Source organism: Apis laboriosa, unplaced genomic scaffold (genome assembly GCF_014066325.1).
Source record: "Apis laboriosa isolate Shangri-la unplaced genomic scaffold, ASM1406632v1 scaffold19_cov150, whole genome shotgun sequence".
Lineage (NCBI taxonomy): Eukaryota > Metazoa > Arthropoda > Insecta > Hymenoptera > Apidae > Apis > Apis laboriosa.
This window is the reverse complement of record NW_025222278.1, coordinates 1,063,108-1,084,958: the sequence shown is the minus strand read 5'-3', so window position 1 is coordinate 1,084,958 and position 21,851 is coordinate 1,063,108. Positions and strand designations below refer to the sequence as shown.

General features: G+C 25.8%; 3 protein-coding genes across 12 annotated transcripts; 2 read left to right on the top strand and 1 right to left on the bottom strand.

The window, feature by feature from the left end:
- Positions 1-4,550: 4,550 nt before the first annotated feature.
- On the top strand, positions 4,551-7,816 carry LOC122712136 (rac GTPase-activating protein 1). Of its 2 annotated transcripts, XM_043931537.1 has the most exons (11): positions 4,555-4,653; positions 4,746-4,848; positions 5,262-5,464; positions 5,533-5,687; positions 5,769-6,180; positions 6,255-6,424; positions 6,535-6,661; positions 6,731-6,963; positions 7,035-7,332; positions 7,417-7,592; positions 7,668-7,816. In XM_043931537.1, exons 2-11 carry the CDS (start codon positions 4,764-4,766, stop codon positions 7,729-7,731), a joined length of 1,923 nt encoding a protein of 640 aa, XP_043787472.1. In that variant the 5' UTR covers positions 4,555-4,653; positions 4,746-4,763; the 3' UTR covers positions 7,732-7,816. The 2 variants fall into 2 exon arrangements, with proteins under 2 accessions (XP_043787471.1, XP_043787472.1); XM_043931536.1 differs by having other exon boundaries at positions 4,551-4,848.
- Positions 7,817-8,281: 465 nt separating this feature from the next.
- On the bottom strand, positions 8,282-19,325 carry LOC122712129 (GATOR complex protein Iml1). Of its 9 annotated transcripts, XM_043931523.1 has the most exons (26): positions 19,166-19,224; positions 18,661-19,069; positions 18,458-18,583; positions 18,161-18,392; positions 17,921-18,037; positions 17,654-17,850; positions 17,297-17,580; positions 16,970-17,199; positions 16,663-16,875; positions 16,445-16,591; positions 16,227-16,373; positions 15,569-15,577; positions 14,403-14,620; positions 14,105-14,310; positions 13,869-14,043; positions 13,590-13,790; positions 12,788-12,883; positions 12,209-12,282; positions 10,505-10,612; positions 10,216-10,423; positions 10,030-10,138; positions 9,737-9,958; positions 9,488-9,648; positions 9,237-9,405; positions 8,819-9,135; positions 8,282-8,759 (listed from the first exon to the last, which is right to left on the bottom strand). In XM_043931523.1, the coding sequence occupies exons 2-26, from the start codon at positions 19,009-19,011 to the stop codon at positions 8,562-8,564; spliced, it is 4,515 nt and encodes a 1,504-aa protein (XP_043787458.1). In that variant the 5' UTR covers positions 19,012-19,069; positions 19,166-19,224; the 3' UTR covers positions 8,282-8,561. The 9 variants fall into 9 exon arrangements, with proteins under 9 accessions (XP_043787458.1, XP_043787451.1, XP_043787450.1 ...); XM_043931516.1 differs by lacking the exon at positions 19,166-19,224 and adding an exon at positions 19,312-19,325 and having other exon boundaries at positions 17,921-18,392; positions 18,661-19,024; XM_043931515.1 differs by having other exon boundaries at positions 17,921-18,392.
- A 734-nt stretch (positions 19,326-20,059) lies between these two features.
- On the top strand, positions 20,060-21,794 carry LOC122712160. The gene is made up of 4 exons (XM_043931571.1): positions 20,060-20,468; positions 20,569-20,931; positions 21,018-21,321; positions 21,415-21,794. Exons 1-4 carry the CDS (start codon positions 20,334-20,336, stop codon positions 21,672-21,674), a joined length of 1,062 nt encoding a protein of 353 aa, XP_043787506.1. The 5' UTR covers positions 20,060-20,333; the 3' UTR covers positions 21,675-21,794.
- Positions 21,795-21,851: the final 57 nt, after the last annotated feature.

Sequence of the window (21,851 nt, the reverse complement as noted above, 5' to 3'; positions counted from 1 at the left end):
CACGGCCTCCGTAGGTAAATCCAGGACTTATTGAGCCGCGTAGTTAAGTACGGACGGTTAAAACAATTAGCTGCCCTCGGCGCGGCTGCACTAGCCTCGGTGTAAACAGCCCTCCACCAGTAATTCTGTTATCGGCGCTGGGCGAGCATTCATAGGCTTAACGGGGCTTATTTCTACCTCTCTTCCTCTTCTGTCCACTTACTCCACTTTCTCTTTCCAACCTACCCTCGAGTAGGTTGAATTAATAGTCAACTTTATCATAGCCAGAGTGCATCAATTTCGAACGACATCGGCGATCAAGTCAGCTTTCGGACGCTCCAACTTCCTCGATAAAGAGGATTTATTATTGTTTCTCCGTTTGATTTATCAAAAATACGTAGTGACGATATAGTGCATATATCGTCATGTATTCTCCCTTTTTTTGTATTTTTGATTTCGACTTCTTTCAGACTTTGTTTTCAAAATCGACGACAATATGACGAGTTGCATGTAATTGCATGATTGTAATAATTAGAATCTAACAAATATTTCTCTTCGTATTGATAAATAGATTTTAAATATGTTTATTTTCTATACAATTAATATACATTGAATAATGTATATTAATTTATTATATATCGTTGTTGATAATAAATTGGAAGAATAAGAATCGTGATAAATTGAAAAATGTCATCCACGTATCAAAAGGTATATTTTATCGTTGGGCGATAAAAAGAAAATTAAAATAATCGTTGATATTCGCATATCATCGACAGGATTAAATTATCGAAATTATTTCCCGGATTCTCGATTTATTTCGCAAAGCAACGGTATCACTAGACTATAAAAATCATCCGATCTGGTATTCCAACGTTTTTCAGTTAGATTGTCTCAGATTTATAATTATAATAACACACGAATAAATGTCCCATTTATCGTTTCATCCTATCTGTATATTTTAGATTTCAAACGTTAATGGCAAAATAATCGTAATTCGTTTCATTATCATCCATGATCCTATCGATCAAAGATAACGAGAAAAAGGATGCATAAATCGTTTGAAACGATATATTGCAATGGACGAAAGGTGTTATACAATTTCACAGACGATCGTTTATTCATTCGCAAATGCACAAATCATTGTACATTCAATTCTGATATCTCTGTACACGCGTATTATACGATAGCTGGACGCTTTAGATAACGATAGACAATAGAATTTTGATATCTGAATAAGTGTATATATTCGATAAGTGTATATATTCTTGTATTAAAATTCTAAAATATTCTTTTCCAATTCTTATACAAGTTGGACAAAATTTATATACGAAATATCATGAAAAAAAAAAAAAAAGAAATATCGACGATGAAAATGTCGACAAATTTATAACGTCCAAATATACAATTGCCAATTGTATGGAACATTTTTCGAATGGCATGATGGACTATGGTTGTTAAAATAGATTAAAATAGAATGATTCGCGAATAGAGGTGAAAGCTCGAATTTAGAAAATTCGGGACATCGTGATAACCAAGGGAAATGAGGAGTCATGCTCGCGAAAATTACTTTAAAAATCGCGAAAATTAAAAGTCCACGATAAAACGTTCCACCATATTTTCAAACGTGGAACGGTAAAACGAAATGCAACGGCGTAAAATATTTTTATCGCTTAGTCTGGTACTACGGTTATATTCATCAGCGTGACGTTTTTTAGCGGATATGCTCGTAGATTAGAGGGAATCGACTTTTTTTTATCATGCAGATCTATTGTTAACGTAAAAATATACAATCATCCGTATCTACCATAGAATTGATTTTAGTACGAGAACTGCTATTAATTTTTCAACGTTGGTTTCAATTTCTTTTTCTTTTTTTTCTTTTTTTTTTACAGTTCTTTTTTAATTTTGTACTGAAGAAACTAAAAATAACTAACTAAAAAACCGGATACGAAAGAAATTTCTTGGAAGAAACGTCACAAAGATACAAAGGATAGTGATAACAATAGATTAGAATTCATTTCCGCAATACTATTCATGACAAGATTATAAGAGGTTATGTTTGATTTTAATTTTGTATTAAATAAAAAAATTATTATATTTTATAAAATTTAAGTTATAAAAATTATTAAATTATTAAGTTATTAAAAGAATTGTAAAGAAACTCATGTTGGAGATTCTAAATCTTATCATTATATAATTATTTTTTAAAATTCATCTATAAGTTTATTAAACTTCAGAGAAGATTGATAATTGATTTATAATTTTCCAAAAGATAGGTAAAATTTTTAAAAAATTATTAAAGTTTAGATAGATTTTGTTATATATATTGAATAAAATTATTCTAAAATAATAAAATAATATTCAAGAAAATTACTAAATATTACATTGTTTCATAAACTATTTATTTTCCTATGTTGTTTTAATAAAAACTTATATATATATAAGTTAAACTTATATAATAAAAAAAAGTATGACAATAAAATATGTAAAAGTAACATTATTATCATTTCCTGTCAATGAATAAAGCTTTCTGTATTTATTGGTAAGAATGACTGAGTTTCTCAAAATTCGGCGAAGTATAGCATTCAATATTCATGCATGGATAAAGAATCTTCTGACTACGCAATTTCTGCAAGCTTCCTCAATCCTATAAGTACCTCTCTTTTCTTCTCTTTCTTCTTCTCTCGTTTCGTCGGTATAAAATACATTCACGGATCATTGATTCGATTTTTCATGGAAATATTACATTGTAACTTTGTTTCGTTGCCACTTTTTAAACTTTTTTCTTCAATTTTTTAAAATTTGCATTTTTCTAACCTTGGTATTTTTAAACAATATTCAATCACGAAAATAAATAAATTATATTCAACTTTTGCACGTGATATATAAAAAAAAACCTTTCATATATAGTTCAAAATTGAATGTGTTACCTTCATCTCAGAATTCGAAGAGGCAAAAGCGGAAGAACGCAAAAGGTAAGCGCAATTTTAAAGTCATTCGTACGTTAAAAGATATAGTGTAAAGGCACGATGCTTTGAAAAAATCTAATTGATATTAATAATAATATTTAACTACTCACCCTCGCGATCTCTTGTTCTATGTTGTCTTGTTCTATGTTGTCTTGATTTAATTCCTCTGAGTCTTGATATCCTTGATGTCAGGATTTGTCTCGGGAATAATGAAGACAATTTGTATCGATTGAATGAGTAATTGAATGTTTGGATATGAATCTGAAATATTTTAAATATGAATGATTAATAATTTAGAAAAATAATATTTTATTACATAATTTATTCTAAATCTTTAATAAAAGAAAATCTTTAATAAAAGAAATAATGTTTTTTTTAATTTAACAAATTTCATTAAAATTATTGTTTGTATTTAATTATTTTGTTGTCATTTCTAATAATTATAAATAAAAAAAACTACACTAAATTAATAAAATTTGAATTGTAAAAAGTATATTTTAAAAAAATGAATATTCGACAAGGAAATAATTAAATTAAAATAATTAAAATTAGAAATAGTTTCATTTATATTTGACAAGGCTATAAGAATTAACATATATGGAATAATATTTCAGGAAGTCACTATTTCCTTATCAATGAAATAAATCTTTTGTGTAGGAAGTTTATCCTCTCATGTTATCTCTTTTTTTTTTCTCTAATTGATTGTCGAAAAACATTAATGATTATTGGATCATTTCTAATAATTAGATTTTAATTCATCTATTTGAATATATTCGATGAAAGTTTAATTAAATCTTTAAATCTGCCGAAAAGGAAATCGATATTATCGCGTTAAAAAAAAATAAAATGTTCGAAACCATAAAAAATTCAATTAATTTTCAAATAAATCTTACGAATTTCATATATTTTTCCATATTTATATTAACTCTTAATTTTTTACAAAAGCTTAAAGAATAATTCATATTCGTACAATAATTTTATTTAATAATATTTATTTAATTCATTATATTTAAAATTTAAATATACATATATAAGATTTCAGCATAAAAAATTGAAAAATATTTGCAAACCATATTTTATTTCTTTTTAAAACTTCTTGACTTGTTTTTTTTATAAGAAAAAAAATTTAAATGATACTATTTAAATCCTATTTCAAAAAAAAATGGACGATTCCATTTTCAATATTATAGTTTTCATAGAAAAGTTCAAGAGAAAAAAATTCTACTTATGAATTTATAAAATTTATCAAATATATGTATAACTCATGTTTGTGTGAAATAGTTATATTATATATGAATAGTTATACTTTTGTACTTACTTTTTTTGAAGTTATTTGTTGAAAATTTTACTTTAAATCACAAAAATATTAATTTTATAATAAATAAGATCGGAATGCACTACAACCATGTATAAACTGACTTCCCGCCGTGATGAAACTAGGTAGCCACCTGGCGGAAAACTAAAAAAGTAATCGAAGAAATATTTCTGTGATTGGTTGAATTTAAACCGCTGTAAAAAGCGGTTGTTGTGTGTTCAACGTATAATGTCAACGGCTTCGTGACACGGTAGTGGTATATATTCGTCGAAGAAATAATTTTTCGATAATATCAGTGAAAATCTGTGATAGAAATGTATAACATGCATCGTATTATCGGATTAATAATTAAAAATCTAATAAATTGATATTTATAACGATATAAGAATTGTAAGAACGAAATAATCGATAGAAAATCGTTACAAATTAAGCTGCGTGGTTTGTACACATATGACAAAATATCTTAATTTCTTTTAAACAAGTTCTACAACAATTTGAAGATGACTGCGTCGTTATCGTTGCTGGCAAGCCACGATGAAGTGGTTCGCTGTACAAATGTACTCGTAAATGGAGCTTGTGAAGAAGGTTTGATTTTCACATAGTTATTCTATATAATGTTTTACTAATTAATTTGTATTAATATCTCTTTTAATATTAAGTCATAATCATAATTTATTACTAATACTAATTTAATTATTAATTTATTTCTTTAAAATCATATAAAAATACTAGGAAATGCATATAAATAATATAAATATTATTATGTTTCATATATATGTTTTATATCAAATGTTTTATCATTCGTTATATGAAAATTTTTATCATTTTTAATTTATGTAATATTTTTTTATATTTGTATTTACGCTGTAATAAATTGAAGAAATTTTAATATGTAAATATATAAAATATGAATATAAGAAAATGTAATCGTCATTTTATTCCTGAAATATAATTTTAAGTAACATATTAAATTGAAAAAACATTTTATTTTCCTATAGAATTTTTAAAATTTGCTATAAATCAAGAAGAAATGAGACAAAAATGGTTAGCATCTATACAGGAATGTCAACGTCTTCATACAGCTTTAGAAAAAGCTCATCAAGAGGCAGCTGATTTAGATAGAAAATTAAGTCATGCTAGAAGACTTCTAGATGAAGAGAAAAAAAGAAGACGTACTGTTGAAGAACAAAGAAATTCATTGGTAAATATATTTAATTTATAATTTTCAAGCATTTAAAGAGAAATATTTTTTTAATCATATATATTTAGGAAAGACAAATTGCTATGGTTAGAGATCTTTTATTTAATGATGGTGGAAGAAATTTAAATGATGAAACTCGTGAAAAATTACAATTTTTAAATAATACTACATTAAATGGTCGACATAGTAATATACACATTAAAGATGTTCATCAAAATGAAAAGTGAGTTTCTTTTTATGAAAAATATATTTGATATTTAAATATTTGATTGATATTTTAAAATTCAATAATTATTATTTTCAGATTAAATACTATAGCGGAGCTGGACTCCACTGGCTCTATTTTAAGTGATTTAAGTTGTTTTTCAAAATCAGAAGATGATTTAGATATTAGTGCAATCATTCAACAAAATCAAAAGAAACGTGAATGGAAAGAACACAGACCTAGTGGTGAATATTCCGCAAAAAAGCGACGTAGCGGAACACAAAAAACCACAGAATTAACTTCATCTGATAGAATAGTAGCCACAACTACAGTAGTGATGCCAAAAGATGGCAATATCACTGCATCTTCTGTAATTGAAGCTATACCTGGAGATGAGAATCTAGATCCACAGGGTCCTTTACATAATTCACCTAAAAGACGTAAAAGTGGTGATCGTAGTAGATCAAAGTTAACACCTCTTAATACAAATGAAATACAAATTGATACTGCTGTAAATAATTTTATTTAAAAGAAATATTTTTTTCATATTTTTATTCTAATTTTAATATTAAAATTATATTATAGCCATCTGCACCAAAAATAGAAGCTCTTACATCAGGATCAGATTCTGAAGGTATCTTTAAACCTAGTCCAAATATTGGAGGATATACTTTAAATACAAAATCAGCTAGAGGACATAGTTTTATAGCAAAGACAGTAATTAAACCAGAAGTTTGTACACCCTGTGATAAAAGGTAAAATATGGAAGAATATTTATAAAAAGAGATAATAAAATAAAAATTATAAAAACAATTTTAATTAATTTAACATAGAAGTATTGTAAACATTACATTTAATATTTCAGGATTCGTTTTGGAAAAATAGCCTTGAAATGTAAAGATTGTAGAGCTACAGCTCATACAGAATGTAAAGATTTAGTGCCATTGCCATGTATACCTACTGGAAATACACCTACATTACGTGGTACATCAGTGAGTATTTTAAATTTAGAAAATATTTATTAATTTATTAATAATAAAATCGTAACAAATTATTTTTAGGGAACAATAGCAGATTATACACCTATGATTCCACCAATGGTACCATCATTAGTTGTTCATTGTATTAATGAGATAGAATTAAGAGGAATGAGTGAACAAGGATTATATAGAGTAAATGGTGGTTCAGCAGAAGTAAAATATCTAAAAGAAAAATTCCTTAAAGGCAAAGGTGCCCCTAATCTTTCCGACGTTGATATTCCTACCATATGTTCTACCCTTAAAGATTTTCTTAGGTACATTATTAAAATAATTCATAGAAAGAAAGAAATTAATCAACTTATAAAATTTCTTTTATTACTTTTAGATCATTACGGGAACCGTTAATTACTGTCGGATTATGGGCAGACTTTGTTCGTGCAACTACTATTACTGATAAACAAGATGCTGATGCTGCTTTATACCAAGCAATTTCAGAATTACCTCAACCTAATAGAGATACACTTGCCTTTTTAATTTTGCACTTACAAAGAGTATCAAGCAGCCCAGAGTGTAAAATGCCAATAAGTAATTTAGCTAAAGTTTTTGGACCTACTTTGGTGGGTTATAGTTCTCAGAAACCATCACCTACTTCTCTTCTTTCCGAGACGAATAATCAAGTTGCTGTTAGTATAAAAAATGAAAAATTGAAAATATTAATTAATGTTTAACTTGGTTTTTTAAAAATATAAGATTTTTATCTTTTATAGATCGTAGAAAGTTTATTGAAAATTCCCTCAGATTATTGGGCAAATTTCGTCAATCCTGAAAACATACATAATATTGGTACTCATAAAACTGGTGAATTACAACATACACCATCTCAGGAATCATTACTTAAACGTAGTATTTCCCGTGGTTTCTTTAATACTCCACTTGCTTCTAGGTTTGTATCTCCATTTTTTTTTCTTTTTTAACTTAACTATAATGAGATGATACTCATACTGAGATATTCTTACAGTCGATCATTTATGAGAAAAAATAAAAAATACTTTGGGACATCTCCCTCTAGAGTAGCCTTCTAATGGTATGTACTTACATATTATGTTTTCATCGACACATCAACACAGTACAAATAATTCGTAAATAATTATTTACTGTTTGATTAGTATTTTTTCATGTGCAACATGATATTTCTACAGTTTATTCAAAATTTTGTAATATTTTGATTAAAATATGTAATGTATGTAATGTATGGTATAGAATATTGTTAAAATATTGAAAAAGTACAATAATAGAGATTCGTAAAAATGAAATAATAATATATTATGTTAAGTATTTTCTATAATAATCTGAAATATATGAAAAATGTGCTGATATTGATATAGTTTCAACATTTTTCTAAATTGATTAATAGATTAATATAATATAAAAATGAAATGTTACGTATAGAAAAATAAATAAATGTCATATTTTTGTTAGTTTATATCATCTTTAAAAATGTAAAAATACGAATTTTTTTCTTTCTTTCTCAATGTGGCTTTACTTTCTTTTCTTATAAGTATATCAGTACACATATTAGTAACAAAAATTATAAATTTATTATCATCATTAATTTCGTAAACAAATATCTTATGCAAACTAAGTAAACTTGAAATATGTATTATAAACATTGCTTTTCAGTTCTTTTACATTGTTTTTTAAACACTAAAATATATTATTAATTTTTGTACATACTTTCGTTTTCATAAGAATAATCGTATCACAAGTACATAGTACAGTTTAAATTATTTCTTAACTATTTAAATGAGATACTTATTTTAATAGTAGTGAAATTAAATTCCTTAAATATTATAATTAAGATGTTAACTTATAAAACAATATATATGTTATATATTTGATATTACTTGATATTTTAGTTCGTTTTCGTACATGATTTTTCTTTTATTTCCCAACAAGATTCCCAAAATTGTTTTAATCTGTTGTCCCCATTTGAACAAAAATGTCTAAAGTCTTGAATAAGTTTTTTTTGAAATAATTCATCGCCGATTAATGTAGATGATGATCTCCATTTTCGACTAATCATATGATTCCATGACCAAAGAAATCCAATCTAAATAAACAAAAATTAATTTCTCTTACTACTAAAAAAAAGAAATTACAAACACTTACCCTTTTATCTTTATTATAATCATCTTTATTTTTCCCGCTAACATGTCTTGTAATATATGCTTCATGAGGACTAGGTTGATCAGAATGAATTGGATATCCTTTCTGTCCCGTATTTCGTCTTACAATATTGGTAGCAGTTCGAGGACGAGCTTTTGTGTTTATTGTAGAAGGAATTAATATAAATGCATTGCCAGTCATGTGAACATATTGATGATCATTTTCAGTACTTTCTATTAAACATGGAACAAAACCAAATCTTTGTATGATTGTTTCTTGAAACAGAAAGAATCTTTGTGCGTAAGTTTCTTCTCGAAATTCTGAAATCGATGATATGAATGCAATCTCTTTCATTTTTTATTGTATATTTAATTATATAAAATAAAATTTGTATTAATTCGTATTATTATCTAAATCAAACCTTCAAAAAGATGCCGTTTGTTTGCCATGAGACATTCAGTATTTAATGGTATAAAAATAGGTCCCCTTAAAGGATCACTTCTTAAAGTGAATGGTAATGCTAGCAAATCACTGGGAATAGGAACCATTTGAATTCCACATGTTTGAGCCTTACGTTGGCACACAAATATCTTTCCAAATTAAGATTCAAGTATAACAATTATATTTCAAAATATAATTTTGACTTATATAATATGAAGAAAATCTACTTACAAGATCAGCGACTATACTACCAGATGATGCAACCCATTGTACTACTAGTTCATAAGAATGATCCACTTTATATATAGATTGATATCTTAAATGTCCCCATTCAATCCTATCACTTTTATTGTTTATATCTATATCTAAATGAGTGTGTTTATATAATGGAACTAAAAAAAAATTCCCAATTAATATTATCATTTCTTTAGAATTAGTAAGAGATAACAAAAAAATAATATATTTAAAATATAAAAATACCTTGCCACTCTGCCTCATCTGCAATGTCTGATATGTCTAAATCATCTTTAAGAAATGATACTACATTTGATTCATCTACGGTATCGCAACTAGGTATAGTCATCGGAGGAAATGATCCTGTCGAGGGAGGTTCGCACCAACCTTTGGGTGCTTTTATTTCAACTTCTACCCATTCATTTTCAAAACTTTGCAAATCTCCTAGAGGTGAAAAATAGTCTCCAGCTTAAAAATAAAAATTATTAAAAAATAAATATCAAATTTTTATATAATTAATAAATATTAAATTATCTTACCTCTTTGATTTTCTTTATCTTGTACTATGTGGTATAAATAAAATCCTAGAATGAATGGTTTTGAAAAATCTCCAGATGCATGACATATTAACTTATCCTGTATCATACCCTAAATGAAAATATATCATTAAAATATGATCAGCATAATTTCTTTATATATATATAAAAAAAAAAAAATTAATTTACATTCATTATATTAATAGCATTCTCTACTGTCACTCCTCCTTCTATATGATTATTTAACCATTGTACTGCATCTGCACTGACAAATGTTTGGCTTGGAAGAGATGGATGTTGTGTAAGAAATCCCACTCCATTTTGCGAATGTTTCATTACCTCTAGAATTTCATTATTTGATGCAGTATTTTTTAACTTCGTCAATTCCATGCTTGAACTGTTGACGACATTCAAATATTAATAAGATATCGATAAAAGTTTATATGATATATAAACTTGATGAAATTATATATTTTACCTATCTTCATTAGAATCAAAATGATCTTGCTGTTGCTCAAGTGAAAGAGGTAACACAGCTTCACTAGCGGGTGAGATTCGTCCTCTATCCATCACTTTGGAACCTGATCTAACAAAGATAACTAAAATAATCAAGTAATACTTATAATGGAACATAGAAAAGAAACACAGAGCGATTGAAAAATTAAGCAATGTCTAAGATTGCAATATGGAAAGCAACAAAATTTATTTACATATGCATAATACCGTTTGCATCTTTTTTCATACGATAATATAATATAGAATATCTTCAATTAATATGTATGTATATAAAAAAATATAAAATTGATTTTTTAATATTCAATTATAAAGTATAAAAATAGTTTTATTATACTGTTTTCAAAATTATAACTATGTTACTAATTATAATTATATTTATTATTATTTAACTAATTATAATTAATTATAATTAATTATGTTTCAATAATAACATATAAGATATACATACATATCTTTCCTTAATTGGAAAATATTTATATTTAAAGTTGAATTGAAAAAAGAATAAAACCAACCTGTTTGGCACGTGGCGAGGAGTGTCGAGGCACGTGCGGGCAGCCGCAGCGGTATTCACTACATGCCTCTCCTGTACAGAGAACCCCGTCACTCCCTCACTCACTACCAATATTTTCTACCATACAGAGTATTTGTACAATTTTAATTTCTTGACAATTTTTTATAATATTTTATTATTAACTATATATAATATATGGTACAAATACTCTATATATTATTTTTACTAAATGATGTAAAGAAGGATGAAAGCAGCTGAAAAGTATAGAATGGGCAATATATACAAAGATTGTTCTTAAACATTTACAAATACAATCTTTTCTATTCTGCACGCCCTTTCCAGAAATAGAACACATTAAAAATATTCATCACCTTTAAATTCATCACCAGAGTAGAAGCATGTAATATTTTTAAGCAAATAACAAAATATTAATTGAATAATTTTGAATTTTAAACTGACTTCCTTTTTAATACTATATCATAATACCTAATACTTGTTGTATAAAGCATATATGCAAATCATTATTATTTTACTAATTTTATTTTATAAAACATGCAAATGTGCAGTCTATCAAGAGTTTTGTGCAATATTTTTTTTACTATGCATTCTTTCATTAAAAAAAATATCTGTTTATGAAGCTAAATAAATAAAGCTATATATATATTTGATATAAAATCAATATATTTAATATAATTTTTATGTTTTTTTATGTTCTATATTATAAATAATATTAAAAGTAATATTAAAAATAATATTAAAAATAATATTAAAAATAATATTAAAATAAATGATATATATATATATATATAATTATTATGTATAAGAAAAAAATACCTTCTAATTAATAAAATATAGATGTAAATAATATAGATGTATAAATATAGATGTTTCCTGAAAACATTTGTGCGTGATTTTTTTTCAATCAAAAATATATAGTTATTTGCATTAAATATTTCGAAAAAATATAAGCACAATTAAAAACTGTTCTATTTAGTAATTAAACATATGCAGTACAGAAGCAAACAAGCCAAATAAAAAACCATCAAACATCAAACTTCCGTGGACCCTTCACTGCAAGATGAATAGGTTGCAAGCTATACCATTACATTTGCTAAAGCAATAATGCCGAAATCATCAATCTAAGCTTGTTCAAACCTTGGTCTCGGTTTCTCTGGTAGACGATTGCTTCCGAGTCGCTCCCTGAAGGGAGAACTGCCGACTAGATTGGTCTGAAAAGCATGATGAAAAGTATGGGTAATTGTAAATGTATGAATAAGCTCATGATCATGAAGAAGTATATCTCTGGTTTGTTTAACTGTAATGTATTGTTAACATCGTATTCAGAGAGCATTATTACATCGATGAAAAGAAAAGAAGATAAATAAAACGTCTGCGTTTTGCATTACACAAAAGCTTGCTAAAAATTATGTGCGCATTCAAGGCAGATATCAAGCATAGTTGCATTCATTGTATAATACTGTGTAAGCTGTCTGAATGTTCTAACTAATTTTATTAATTATCTATTAATTAAATCTAATTATTTATTAAAATCTAATATTAATATTATCGAAAGTAATTGATGTACAATAAAGATTAAAAAAAGAACATCAAGATTTCATAGGTGGTTTTTATTGCCAAATGAGGCAAAATATATTGAAATTAATGGATTGACATGATAATGATTTCATCGACATCTGGATCATCATATCGAGGCTACAGGATACGAGGATATACCTGGTTAGTGAGGACAATCAGGCTCGTGCTGTGCCTGCGCCTGGTCAAGTGAGAGGCGGGATCTCTCTGGGAAACACCACCTAGAGTTGAAGGGTTCTGAAACATATCATGCTAAAATACCCTCTCCTAACATTCTACTGGCCTATTTCTATCTACAATTATGTGTATCTTTCATATAATTGTGTAATCTCGCCATTGATACTTGTAGCTACAATACTAATTTAAAGATGTTATTTGAAAATAATTAGTTTATATATATAAAAATATTGACGTATTCGAAAATGTTATAGCCACTATAAGTGATTTATCGAGTGCCAAATAAGCTTGTGAAAAAATCGTGCCATTTTTTCGAAATTTAAATTAACCCTTGTTATTATTTGTTATAATCCTAAATATCTAATACACCAGAGAAACGCACTATACTATATTACAATGGCACTGCATGAAAAATTTTGCAAAATAAATCAAAATTACGATTTTTAATATCAAATAAAATAATAAATATTTAAAATCAACGAAAGCACCGAAATAAATTGCGTTACTTAGGCATACATTAGGCATGCGACATTCAATTTTATAGTGCAAAAGAATATAATACAAAACGAACCGTTAAACTCGTGTACTGTTCAAATTTAAAAAAAAAAAGAAAAAAGTAACAGCAAAATATTTTCTAATCTAATTTTTTTCTATCTTTCTTTTTGATAATTTCAATTTATAAAATGTTTATTTTATATATTTTTTAATTCCTGAAAAAAATAATTTATATATTATGTTTTAATTATTTTTATGCAAAAATTTTTACCCAATTTTTATTTGGATTCGGACGTCGTATTTTATTGGGCCATAGCTCAATGAATCGTAAAAATCCATCCAAGAGAGAAACTTGTTCAGAAGTAGTGAGAGGCGTGTATATGTCACATCTTGATGATCCTTCTGAAAATTTTCGAGTCGCAGAATTATGTAAAGGAAGTAAAAATACACGAAATCTCCAATATTTAAGTGCCTAGAAAATTTTAATTATTTTTAAAAAATTGAAATTAAATATAAATATATATTTTTTTTTATATGCTACAAATTTTACCTCTACTAAAGCAAAGTCGGTATGACCTCTAGTACAAATATAATGGTCTAAATAATTCCAATTATAATTTTCTAATTTTTCTGTTGTAAAAGATATCCATGATACTTCATAAGTATCGTGATGTGGTGCATGAAATCGATAAAGATAATGAATATTAAATGGAGGATATGGATGTCTGTAAAAATACATATAATTAATTTTTCTTTATTTATTCATTTATAACTCAAAATGTTTACCTTGGCCGATATCTTGTTACTGTTATACAATTATCAAATAAAGATATTTTATGAAATATTCTACCAATACTTAGCAAATATTCTTCTTTAGGTTCTGATTCTGTTTGCCGTCCTCGCATTACAGAACTTATTGCAGGAACAGTAGTACTACCAGGTGTATTGCTTTGATTTTTATTATTTTGTGCTAAGATAATTAATTGAAAACCCTTAATTATAAAAAAAATAATATACACGTTAATTATATGTATGAATTGTATATATACATGAACAAATCTTATTAATATGATTAATACGATACCTGCGCTAATCTTTGCGATACAAGTTCTTTAAATACTTCGGCAGTTGTTAAAGGCTTTTTATATATAGCTCGTTGTTGAGCAAAATCTGTATTAACATCATCAGGTAGAAGATTATAATCTGATACCACATAGTCATTTTGTAAGCTTCTTTTGTCAGGAAAATAATCTGTAGTAATAGGCAAACATGCAGGAATTGTCAATGATTTCCAATCAACACCTAAAAAATAACACATAAAATATATATGAGAAATGCAATTTGCATTTTAGATTATTTGAAATAAATAAAAATGATTTATTTAATATATAATGTTAATTTCATAACTACATAAGTACTAAATCTAAGTATTTGTTACGCAGTTAATACAAAAATACATAGATGTAGTATACAGAAGAAATTTTTTTCACAAAATTACTATATAATGCAAGTATGTATTATATAAATAGTATTATATATATCAAAGATAGTAATATATTAGTGTTACGATATGTATTACCAGTATATGAAATCCAAGATGATCATGACTAAATACTAAAGCATGCAATGCAAAATATATTACTTAATGTAATTATATGAATGTTCAAAATAATTTGTCATAAAATTTCCAAATTTGTGAAAATGATATGAAAAGTATACATATATCTATATATAATTGATAAATATTTTAATAAATTTATATAAAATTAAATACTAAATATTAGTTTACCAATATTATTATATACTATTAATGATACTATTCATTATTAAGAAATTAGTAATTAAAGCAAAATGATAGAATGAAAGGATTATGGAATAGATGAGAAAATGTTTGAAGAATATTTGAACCACAAATAGTGATTTCTTAAGTGATAGAATATATGGAGAATCATTAAGAAAAAAATTAGAATTTTGAACAGTGCAAACATTTTATAAAAATAAATAAAGATAAGAGATAACGAAAAAATTATATGTAGGTGTATAAATGATTCTAATAATAACAAAATAGATTATTGTTTGTAGAAATTTTTTGGAAATTAGAATTACACTTTTTTTGCAATAGAAAACATACATGCATAGAAGAATTATAAAAACTAGAGCTATGAAGAACAAAAGTTGCTACAAATTTAATTTCCTAAAAATAAATGTGTACCATAACCGAATCAACCCCCAATAACGTATAGCGCTAACCTATGATTGCTGTTTAATGTGACATCATAGTTGTACATCACACACGCGTCAATGCGTCCAGCGTTGCATCCCAATAAGACGTACCATAGCATGGAAATAAATGTAATAATATTATTCATATAAATGATCGATGAATTTCAAAAATAAATATGAACATGTCCAAGAATGAAAATACTTCTTATGCATGATGATTGTGTGATTGTGTATCAAATTTTCATTCATTTCTACTTGGAAAACAATATTTTTTTTTTAAATACATATGTTTAACTATTTTCATTCTTTAAGGAATTATGTTTTAAAATATTTCTATTAATCCTTCTTGGTATGAGTATGAATGAAATGTTTTATCAATATATGCATCAGTTGAATAATTTACATTACACCTACATTTTATTTATGTCTTTATTGTTTTTAAAGCTGCCAAGAAGCATTATATTTCTGCAATTAATTGTCCAATATTTTCTCCTATAAAAATTAGTTGTTTGTTTAATAGAAAATTCTTTCAAAATTCTTTCTTCAAACTGTAAACTCATTTTATAATATTTCGTGAATAATAACATGGCTAATATTGTTATTTGGATATGTTATAAAATATTATTTGCCAGTAGTTATATAGTATATTTGTGTTGTAAATTACTTTATTAAAATATATGCAAACCTGTTGTAAGTGCTGGTGTCCATTCCTGTTCACCAGTAGCACCCCATAATAATGTTAAAGATTTATTTCCTGTAGAAGATATTGGATTCCCACTTTTATCAGCATTTGATAATGAAAGATTTAATCTTTGTGGTTTATTTTTTGTATCTATGAAAAACATAGATGCAATTCTATATTATGATAATGCAGAACTTATGTATTTTATATAAAATACTAACGATCTTGAATATTATTTGAATTAGAGATGTCATTATGTTCCATAGAGGAACCACTTATAGTAGAAGTAATATCAGATTGTGATTCTGAACACATTTGTGTTGGTACAGCTTGATAATGATGTTGCTGTATAAGCACACCTGTTGGTCCTAAAATGTTTAATTAATTAAATTTAAATAATTATGGAATTTTCTATCATTATATCTTTATTAATAATTACCTTTAGGAAAAATATGCGTCCATCTCCGTCTGTTACTAGTTAATTTAATTGTAACATGAGATGGATCAAATGGATTTATAAGTGCTCTACTTGGTCTAATATTTGTAGGTTGAGATATTGTATTTGTGGGACTTCCAGCACTACCAACAACTGGCCTAAATGGTGGTGATATTTCTGAATCAGTTAAATCGCTTTTTACTGATATTCTTGATTCTATAACATATAATTATTAAATATTTTTTAATATTTTATTGGTACATGTTATAAATAATGATAAGGATAATATGAAAATAATTAAAATAAATACCATTAACTTCTCCATTAGATTCATTATTAGTTATATCATCTATTCTGGAAGGTATTAAAATTGCTGCACTTCTTGTAGCAGCTGGAGGTGAGTGAGATTCAGGTGGTGGATGATGTATATCAGGATCTGACATTTTTCTTTTTAAAAGTTTTAATATATGTGCATTATTATGTGTTTCCATACTTGTAACACTTGTTTTTTTAGTTCTTGTTGTAACCCGTTGCAAACTACTTATATAAAATTTTAAATTAGAATCTTTAATTTCAAAATTTTAATTAAATTTTAATAATTGCATTCAAATTTTAATATTAATTTAATTAAATTTACCTTGATGTGTGAACTGAAGGTAACTGAAAAACTTGTGCATCATATGCATCATAATCAAATAAAGTATTATGTAAACATTCTCTTGGATCTTCTTGCAAAAGTTTATTTTTACATTGCAATTTTCCGTTTTCCATTGATTGTTTTGATATCCTTTGAGGAAGTTTTATACGAGGTATAAATGTTGAATAGGGAATTTTTTTATTTGTTGAATAAAAACTGAGATTAATCCAATGTGGCATACTATAATCATCAGGTGCATTAATAGATGTATCTTTATTATGAAACTAAAATCATATCAAAATTTTAATATTCTTATATTATTAACATTACTATTTAATATTTTTTTCTATATAATACCTTTAACAGAGGTACTGCATGTAATGGCTGCTCACCAACACATACCAAATCACTACCAACTCCATTATCAATAATTCTTTGTTTTGTAACATTTGTTAATTCTCTATCAACTTCAAAAACACCTACACCAGGTGTAATCACTACAGATAATTGACCAGTTCTATCAAAACTACGATCCAGATAATGTTTCTCAAATACTATAAATAAATTAAATTGAAAAATATATCTCATAATAAATTTTATCACATATTTTTAATATTATATTACCATTTAAAGACATATTTAAAACTTCTAAAAAATTGCCTTGGGCAGCTGTTGAATTAACTGCTTTTGGTATAGAAACACCTGGTTTTTGATGATATTCTAATACAATTTTTTGATAGTCTGTGAATAGTTTACGTAATTGTACCAATACATTACTCCAATCTTCAAATCTTTCATTTTGAACTACTACTCTATAGAAATCTTCATAAAATCTTCCCCTATAATCATGTTGCAAACACTCACGCATATGATTTGGAAATTCTTCTAGACTGTTAGCATTATAAAATGTTCTTGAAAATAGAACTATTGTTACTTCATGATTACTGCCATTCTTTTTCCATTTTTGAAATAAATCAGCTAAAAATCCATTAACAGCTTTTTCAAAATATAAATCACCATGAATATCAAAATCCCACATTTCTGAACTCATTTGAATAAAAAGATATACCATGCTTGTTGAAGAACGAAACACAACCTAAAAAACAAATTTTTAAAAAACAATTTTATATATATTTTATTTCATTATATTTAAATTTGAACCTTAGTATCATTGTTTATAACACCACAAGCAACTCTGTCACCTTGAGACCACATTTCGTATACTTGGCATCTTATACTGCCTCCACAAAATTCAATTTTTTTGTTCATATATACACAAGTATTTACCTGATAAAAATTTATATAAAATAGAAATAAAAAATAAATATTTAATTATATATACAAATATAAATAATCTATTCTACCAAGCTATTTTTTAGTCTCCACATTTCACTCCGACCCAAATATTGATCTTTAAAAGTAAGCTCAACAGAATCCAAAGCTACATCATCTGGATTAACAACATTCATATATACATCTGTAAATGTTCTTAATTGAAACATTGTGGCTACATTATTTTCCACACTAATTGTTTCACGTCCTTGTAAATCTTCTTTAAATGATGTAACTTGAAGAAGTAAACGACTAAATTCAACTTCTGGATGATAAATTTCAACAACATCTCCAGTTTTTATATTAGGATGATCTTTTGGATTAATTATTAAATCTTCCTCACTAAAGGTTTTTTGATGTACTATCAGCTTATACAGCTTCATTTTTAACCCATTACTTCTTTAATGATAAATTTAATTGCAATATATAGAGAATTAAATTCTATAATATTGTATAATATTTATATATATATATATATATTTCTGTACATATTAATTAATTAAAAAAATTTACATATAAAATAAACAAATAACTCACTATTTATTTTCAATTCAGAATAAAAAATTATTTGAAAATATTTGAAATAAATATTATTTTTAAAATATAATATTTAGATATATTGTCAACAATATATCAATAAACATTAATTAGGAATAATAAATATATCAATATTATTGTTTTACACAAATTCCAAAATTCTTTCTTCTTTTAATATTATCCTGTACTGGTAGTACTGATATAAAATTTATTCACATTATTTTAATCCAAATCTCAAAGAATAAAAAATGTTAATACTCATATACAGGGAATAAGAATTAATATCAAACTCAACAATTATATTTTTATATTTTATTCTGTAAAGTCTTAGTAACACATTTGTTTCATACAAAAATGTTACTAGCCATAGTTTTTATTATACGATCAATATTTTTTAATTTATGCATTAATCATATATGTATTTTCATAAATTGTATATAAAAATTTAATAAAGAACATGAAGTGAATTAAAAATATATATTATAGATAAAAAATATAATTGTTTTAAAAATTATATCAATTTTTAAATTTTACAATCAAACAAAAATTGTTATAAGTAAATCTATATTTTAATTATAAATAAATTAATTTAAAAATGTTGAAAATTGCAGACATCTCAAAATATTTCAATATTAGATAATCTTATCTAATTATTTAAAACATTGTAATAGTAAAATCTATTCTATATATCTATCAATTTTGTCCAATATATATTGTATATGACATAAGTTCAATAAATATAAATTATGATCAAATTAAATAAATAAAAAATAAAATTATATTCTATAAAAAAAATTTACAACAACTTATTTTATTTAAATTTTATAAAATATTTCGAAATGCAGTTACATAATTGCGATGACATTATATAGGGCTTCTATTAAATCAAAAAGTTCCTAAAAATGCGGCGTCTGCTAAAGCACTGACAGTGTTTTGTTATAAAAAAAAAACGTAATTTAATCTAATTTGTTGAAAGATTTTTATTATCGTTTCTACGAAATGGACTTATTAATAATACTTCCTGATATTTGTATGATAATTATCTATTTCCATTAAAATCATAGCTATTTATAAAGATCAATCATGTTATGGATATTGTATAACCTATGTAATGTATTTATCTAATTGTTGTTAAAAATTGGAAATATATTTGATTAAATGATGAGAGATGCGTACCAAAGGCCTGCTATTGTTGCTTATGTGCATAGCAGGGAGCAGCATCGTTTTTATTGCTTTCAGCAATCAACGACCTTCCATTCAAACTCTGGTTACAGAGACACACAAGCAATTACGAAACTTCCAAGTAATTATTTCCATGACAATTAATTTTTAACTTCTACTTATTATTTATAATATATATATATATTAAAATAATTATTAATTTTTCATTATAATTTTTACAGGAAAATTTAAAAGATGTTGAAGAAAAGCGTTTAGTAACAGATTCCAAATATCTTGCAATGCTTGGTCTTGATGGACAAGCAAGCACAACACCTTTTAGTCTTAAATCTCAAAATGTGACTGTTGTTTCTCTTATTAGGCCTGGAAATGAACAACATATTTATGGCTTTGTGAGAAATATCAGTCATTTTTTGCCAAATAACAGTATTGTCATTTATAGTGTTGGATTAAATGATGATTCTTTGCAAAGTATTAGAACAGCTTGTAATTCTACGAAATGTAACGTGATTCATTTCGATATAAGTCTATTTCCAACTCATGTTGAGGATGATAGATTACATGTTTATAGACCTTTAGTTATTCAAGTAATTATATCTTTATAAATACTTAAATACATAATAATTAAAAATAAAAAATTATACTATTTAATTTTTTTTGTTATGTATTACAGACAGCTTTAAATACTTTAGGAAATATATTATATATGGATTCAAATGTGCGTTTAAATTCTTCAGATATTTCAAAGTATTTTTTACCAAAATCTGGAATTTTAACTTGGCCTACAAGGCATGCAATTAGTTCTTTAACGCACCCAAAGATGTATGAATATTTTCACGTGTCTGCAGAAAGTTTCTTTTTTCTTCCATTAATAAGAGCATCGCACTTAGTAATTAGAAATATCAAAGAAATTAGAGAAAAAGTAATGTTGCCATGGATTCAATGTGCATTAACAAGAGATTGTATTTGTCCCATTGGTATATATGTCAAAAATAATTTTTGTATATTAAAAACTTGTGCATTGAAACAATTGATTTTAATATGTAAATAACTTGAATTTATTATTACAGGAGCTCAATCAGCAGGATGCCGATTTAATAAGAAACCACAATACCGATATTCCGGTTGTCATGCGTACGACGCTTCTGCATTGAATATCGTTCTTGGATTGCACTTTAATTTTGACGACACATACTATGTACATCAAGAACGAGAAACGTACTTTAATAAAATAGAACCTGAAGAAATTACGGAAGAGTATGAAATGATTACAAAACAAAACAATGTAACTGAATCAAATTTAAGAAATATCATATCAAATGAACGCTAATTTCTTGAAGATCGTGATTAATTTAAAAAAAAGATAATTAAGTGATATGTCGATCAAGCACAAGTAATATAAGGATACATAATAAGTTAAGAAACAAATAAAGACTTTAGTGAACATAAACTATATTTGTGTATCATTACCTTCAAAAAATAATTCAGCTTTCGCACTTTGTTTCTA

Excerpts from the sequence above, each read along its gene's own strand:
- LOC122712129 (XM_043931516.1), bottom strand. The coding sequence starts at position 19,011 with ATGAAGCTGTATAAGCTGATAGTACATCAAAAAACCTTTAGTGAGGAA. Across the intron at positions 18,393-18,457 it reads TTATAAACAATGATACTAAG|GTTGTGTTTCGTTCTTCAAC; the intron begins GTTCAAATTTAA and ends TTTGTTTTTTAG. Across the intron at positions 17,200-17,296 it reads CCTTCAGTTCACACATCAAG|TAGTTTGCAACGGGTTACAA; the intron begins GTAAATTTAATT and ends ATTTTATATAAG.
- LOC122712160 (XM_043931571.1), top strand. The coding sequence starts at position 20,334 with ATGCGTACCAAAGGCCTGCTATTGTTGCTTATGTGCATAGCAGGGAGC. Across the intron at positions 20,469-20,568 it reads AGCAATTACGAAACTTCCAA|GAAAATTTAAAAGATGTTGA; the intron begins GTAATTATTTCC and ends TAATTTTTACAG. Across the intron at positions 21,322-21,414 it reads AGATTGTATTTGTCCCATTG|GAGCTCAATCAGCAGGATGC; the intron begins GTATATATGTCA and ends TTATTATTACAG.
- LOC122712136 (XM_043931536.1), top strand. The coding sequence starts at position 4,764 with ATGACTGCGTCGTTATCGTTGCTGGCAAGCCACGATGAAGTGGTTCGC. Across the intron at positions 6,662-6,730 it reads CTACATTACGTGGTACATCA|GGAACAATAGCAGATTATAC; the intron begins GTGAGTATTTTA and ends AATTATTTTTAG. Across the intron at positions 7,593-7,667 it reads AATACTCCACTTGCTTCTAG|TCGATCATTTATGAGAAAAA; the intron begins GTTTGTATCTCC and ends ATATTCTTACAG.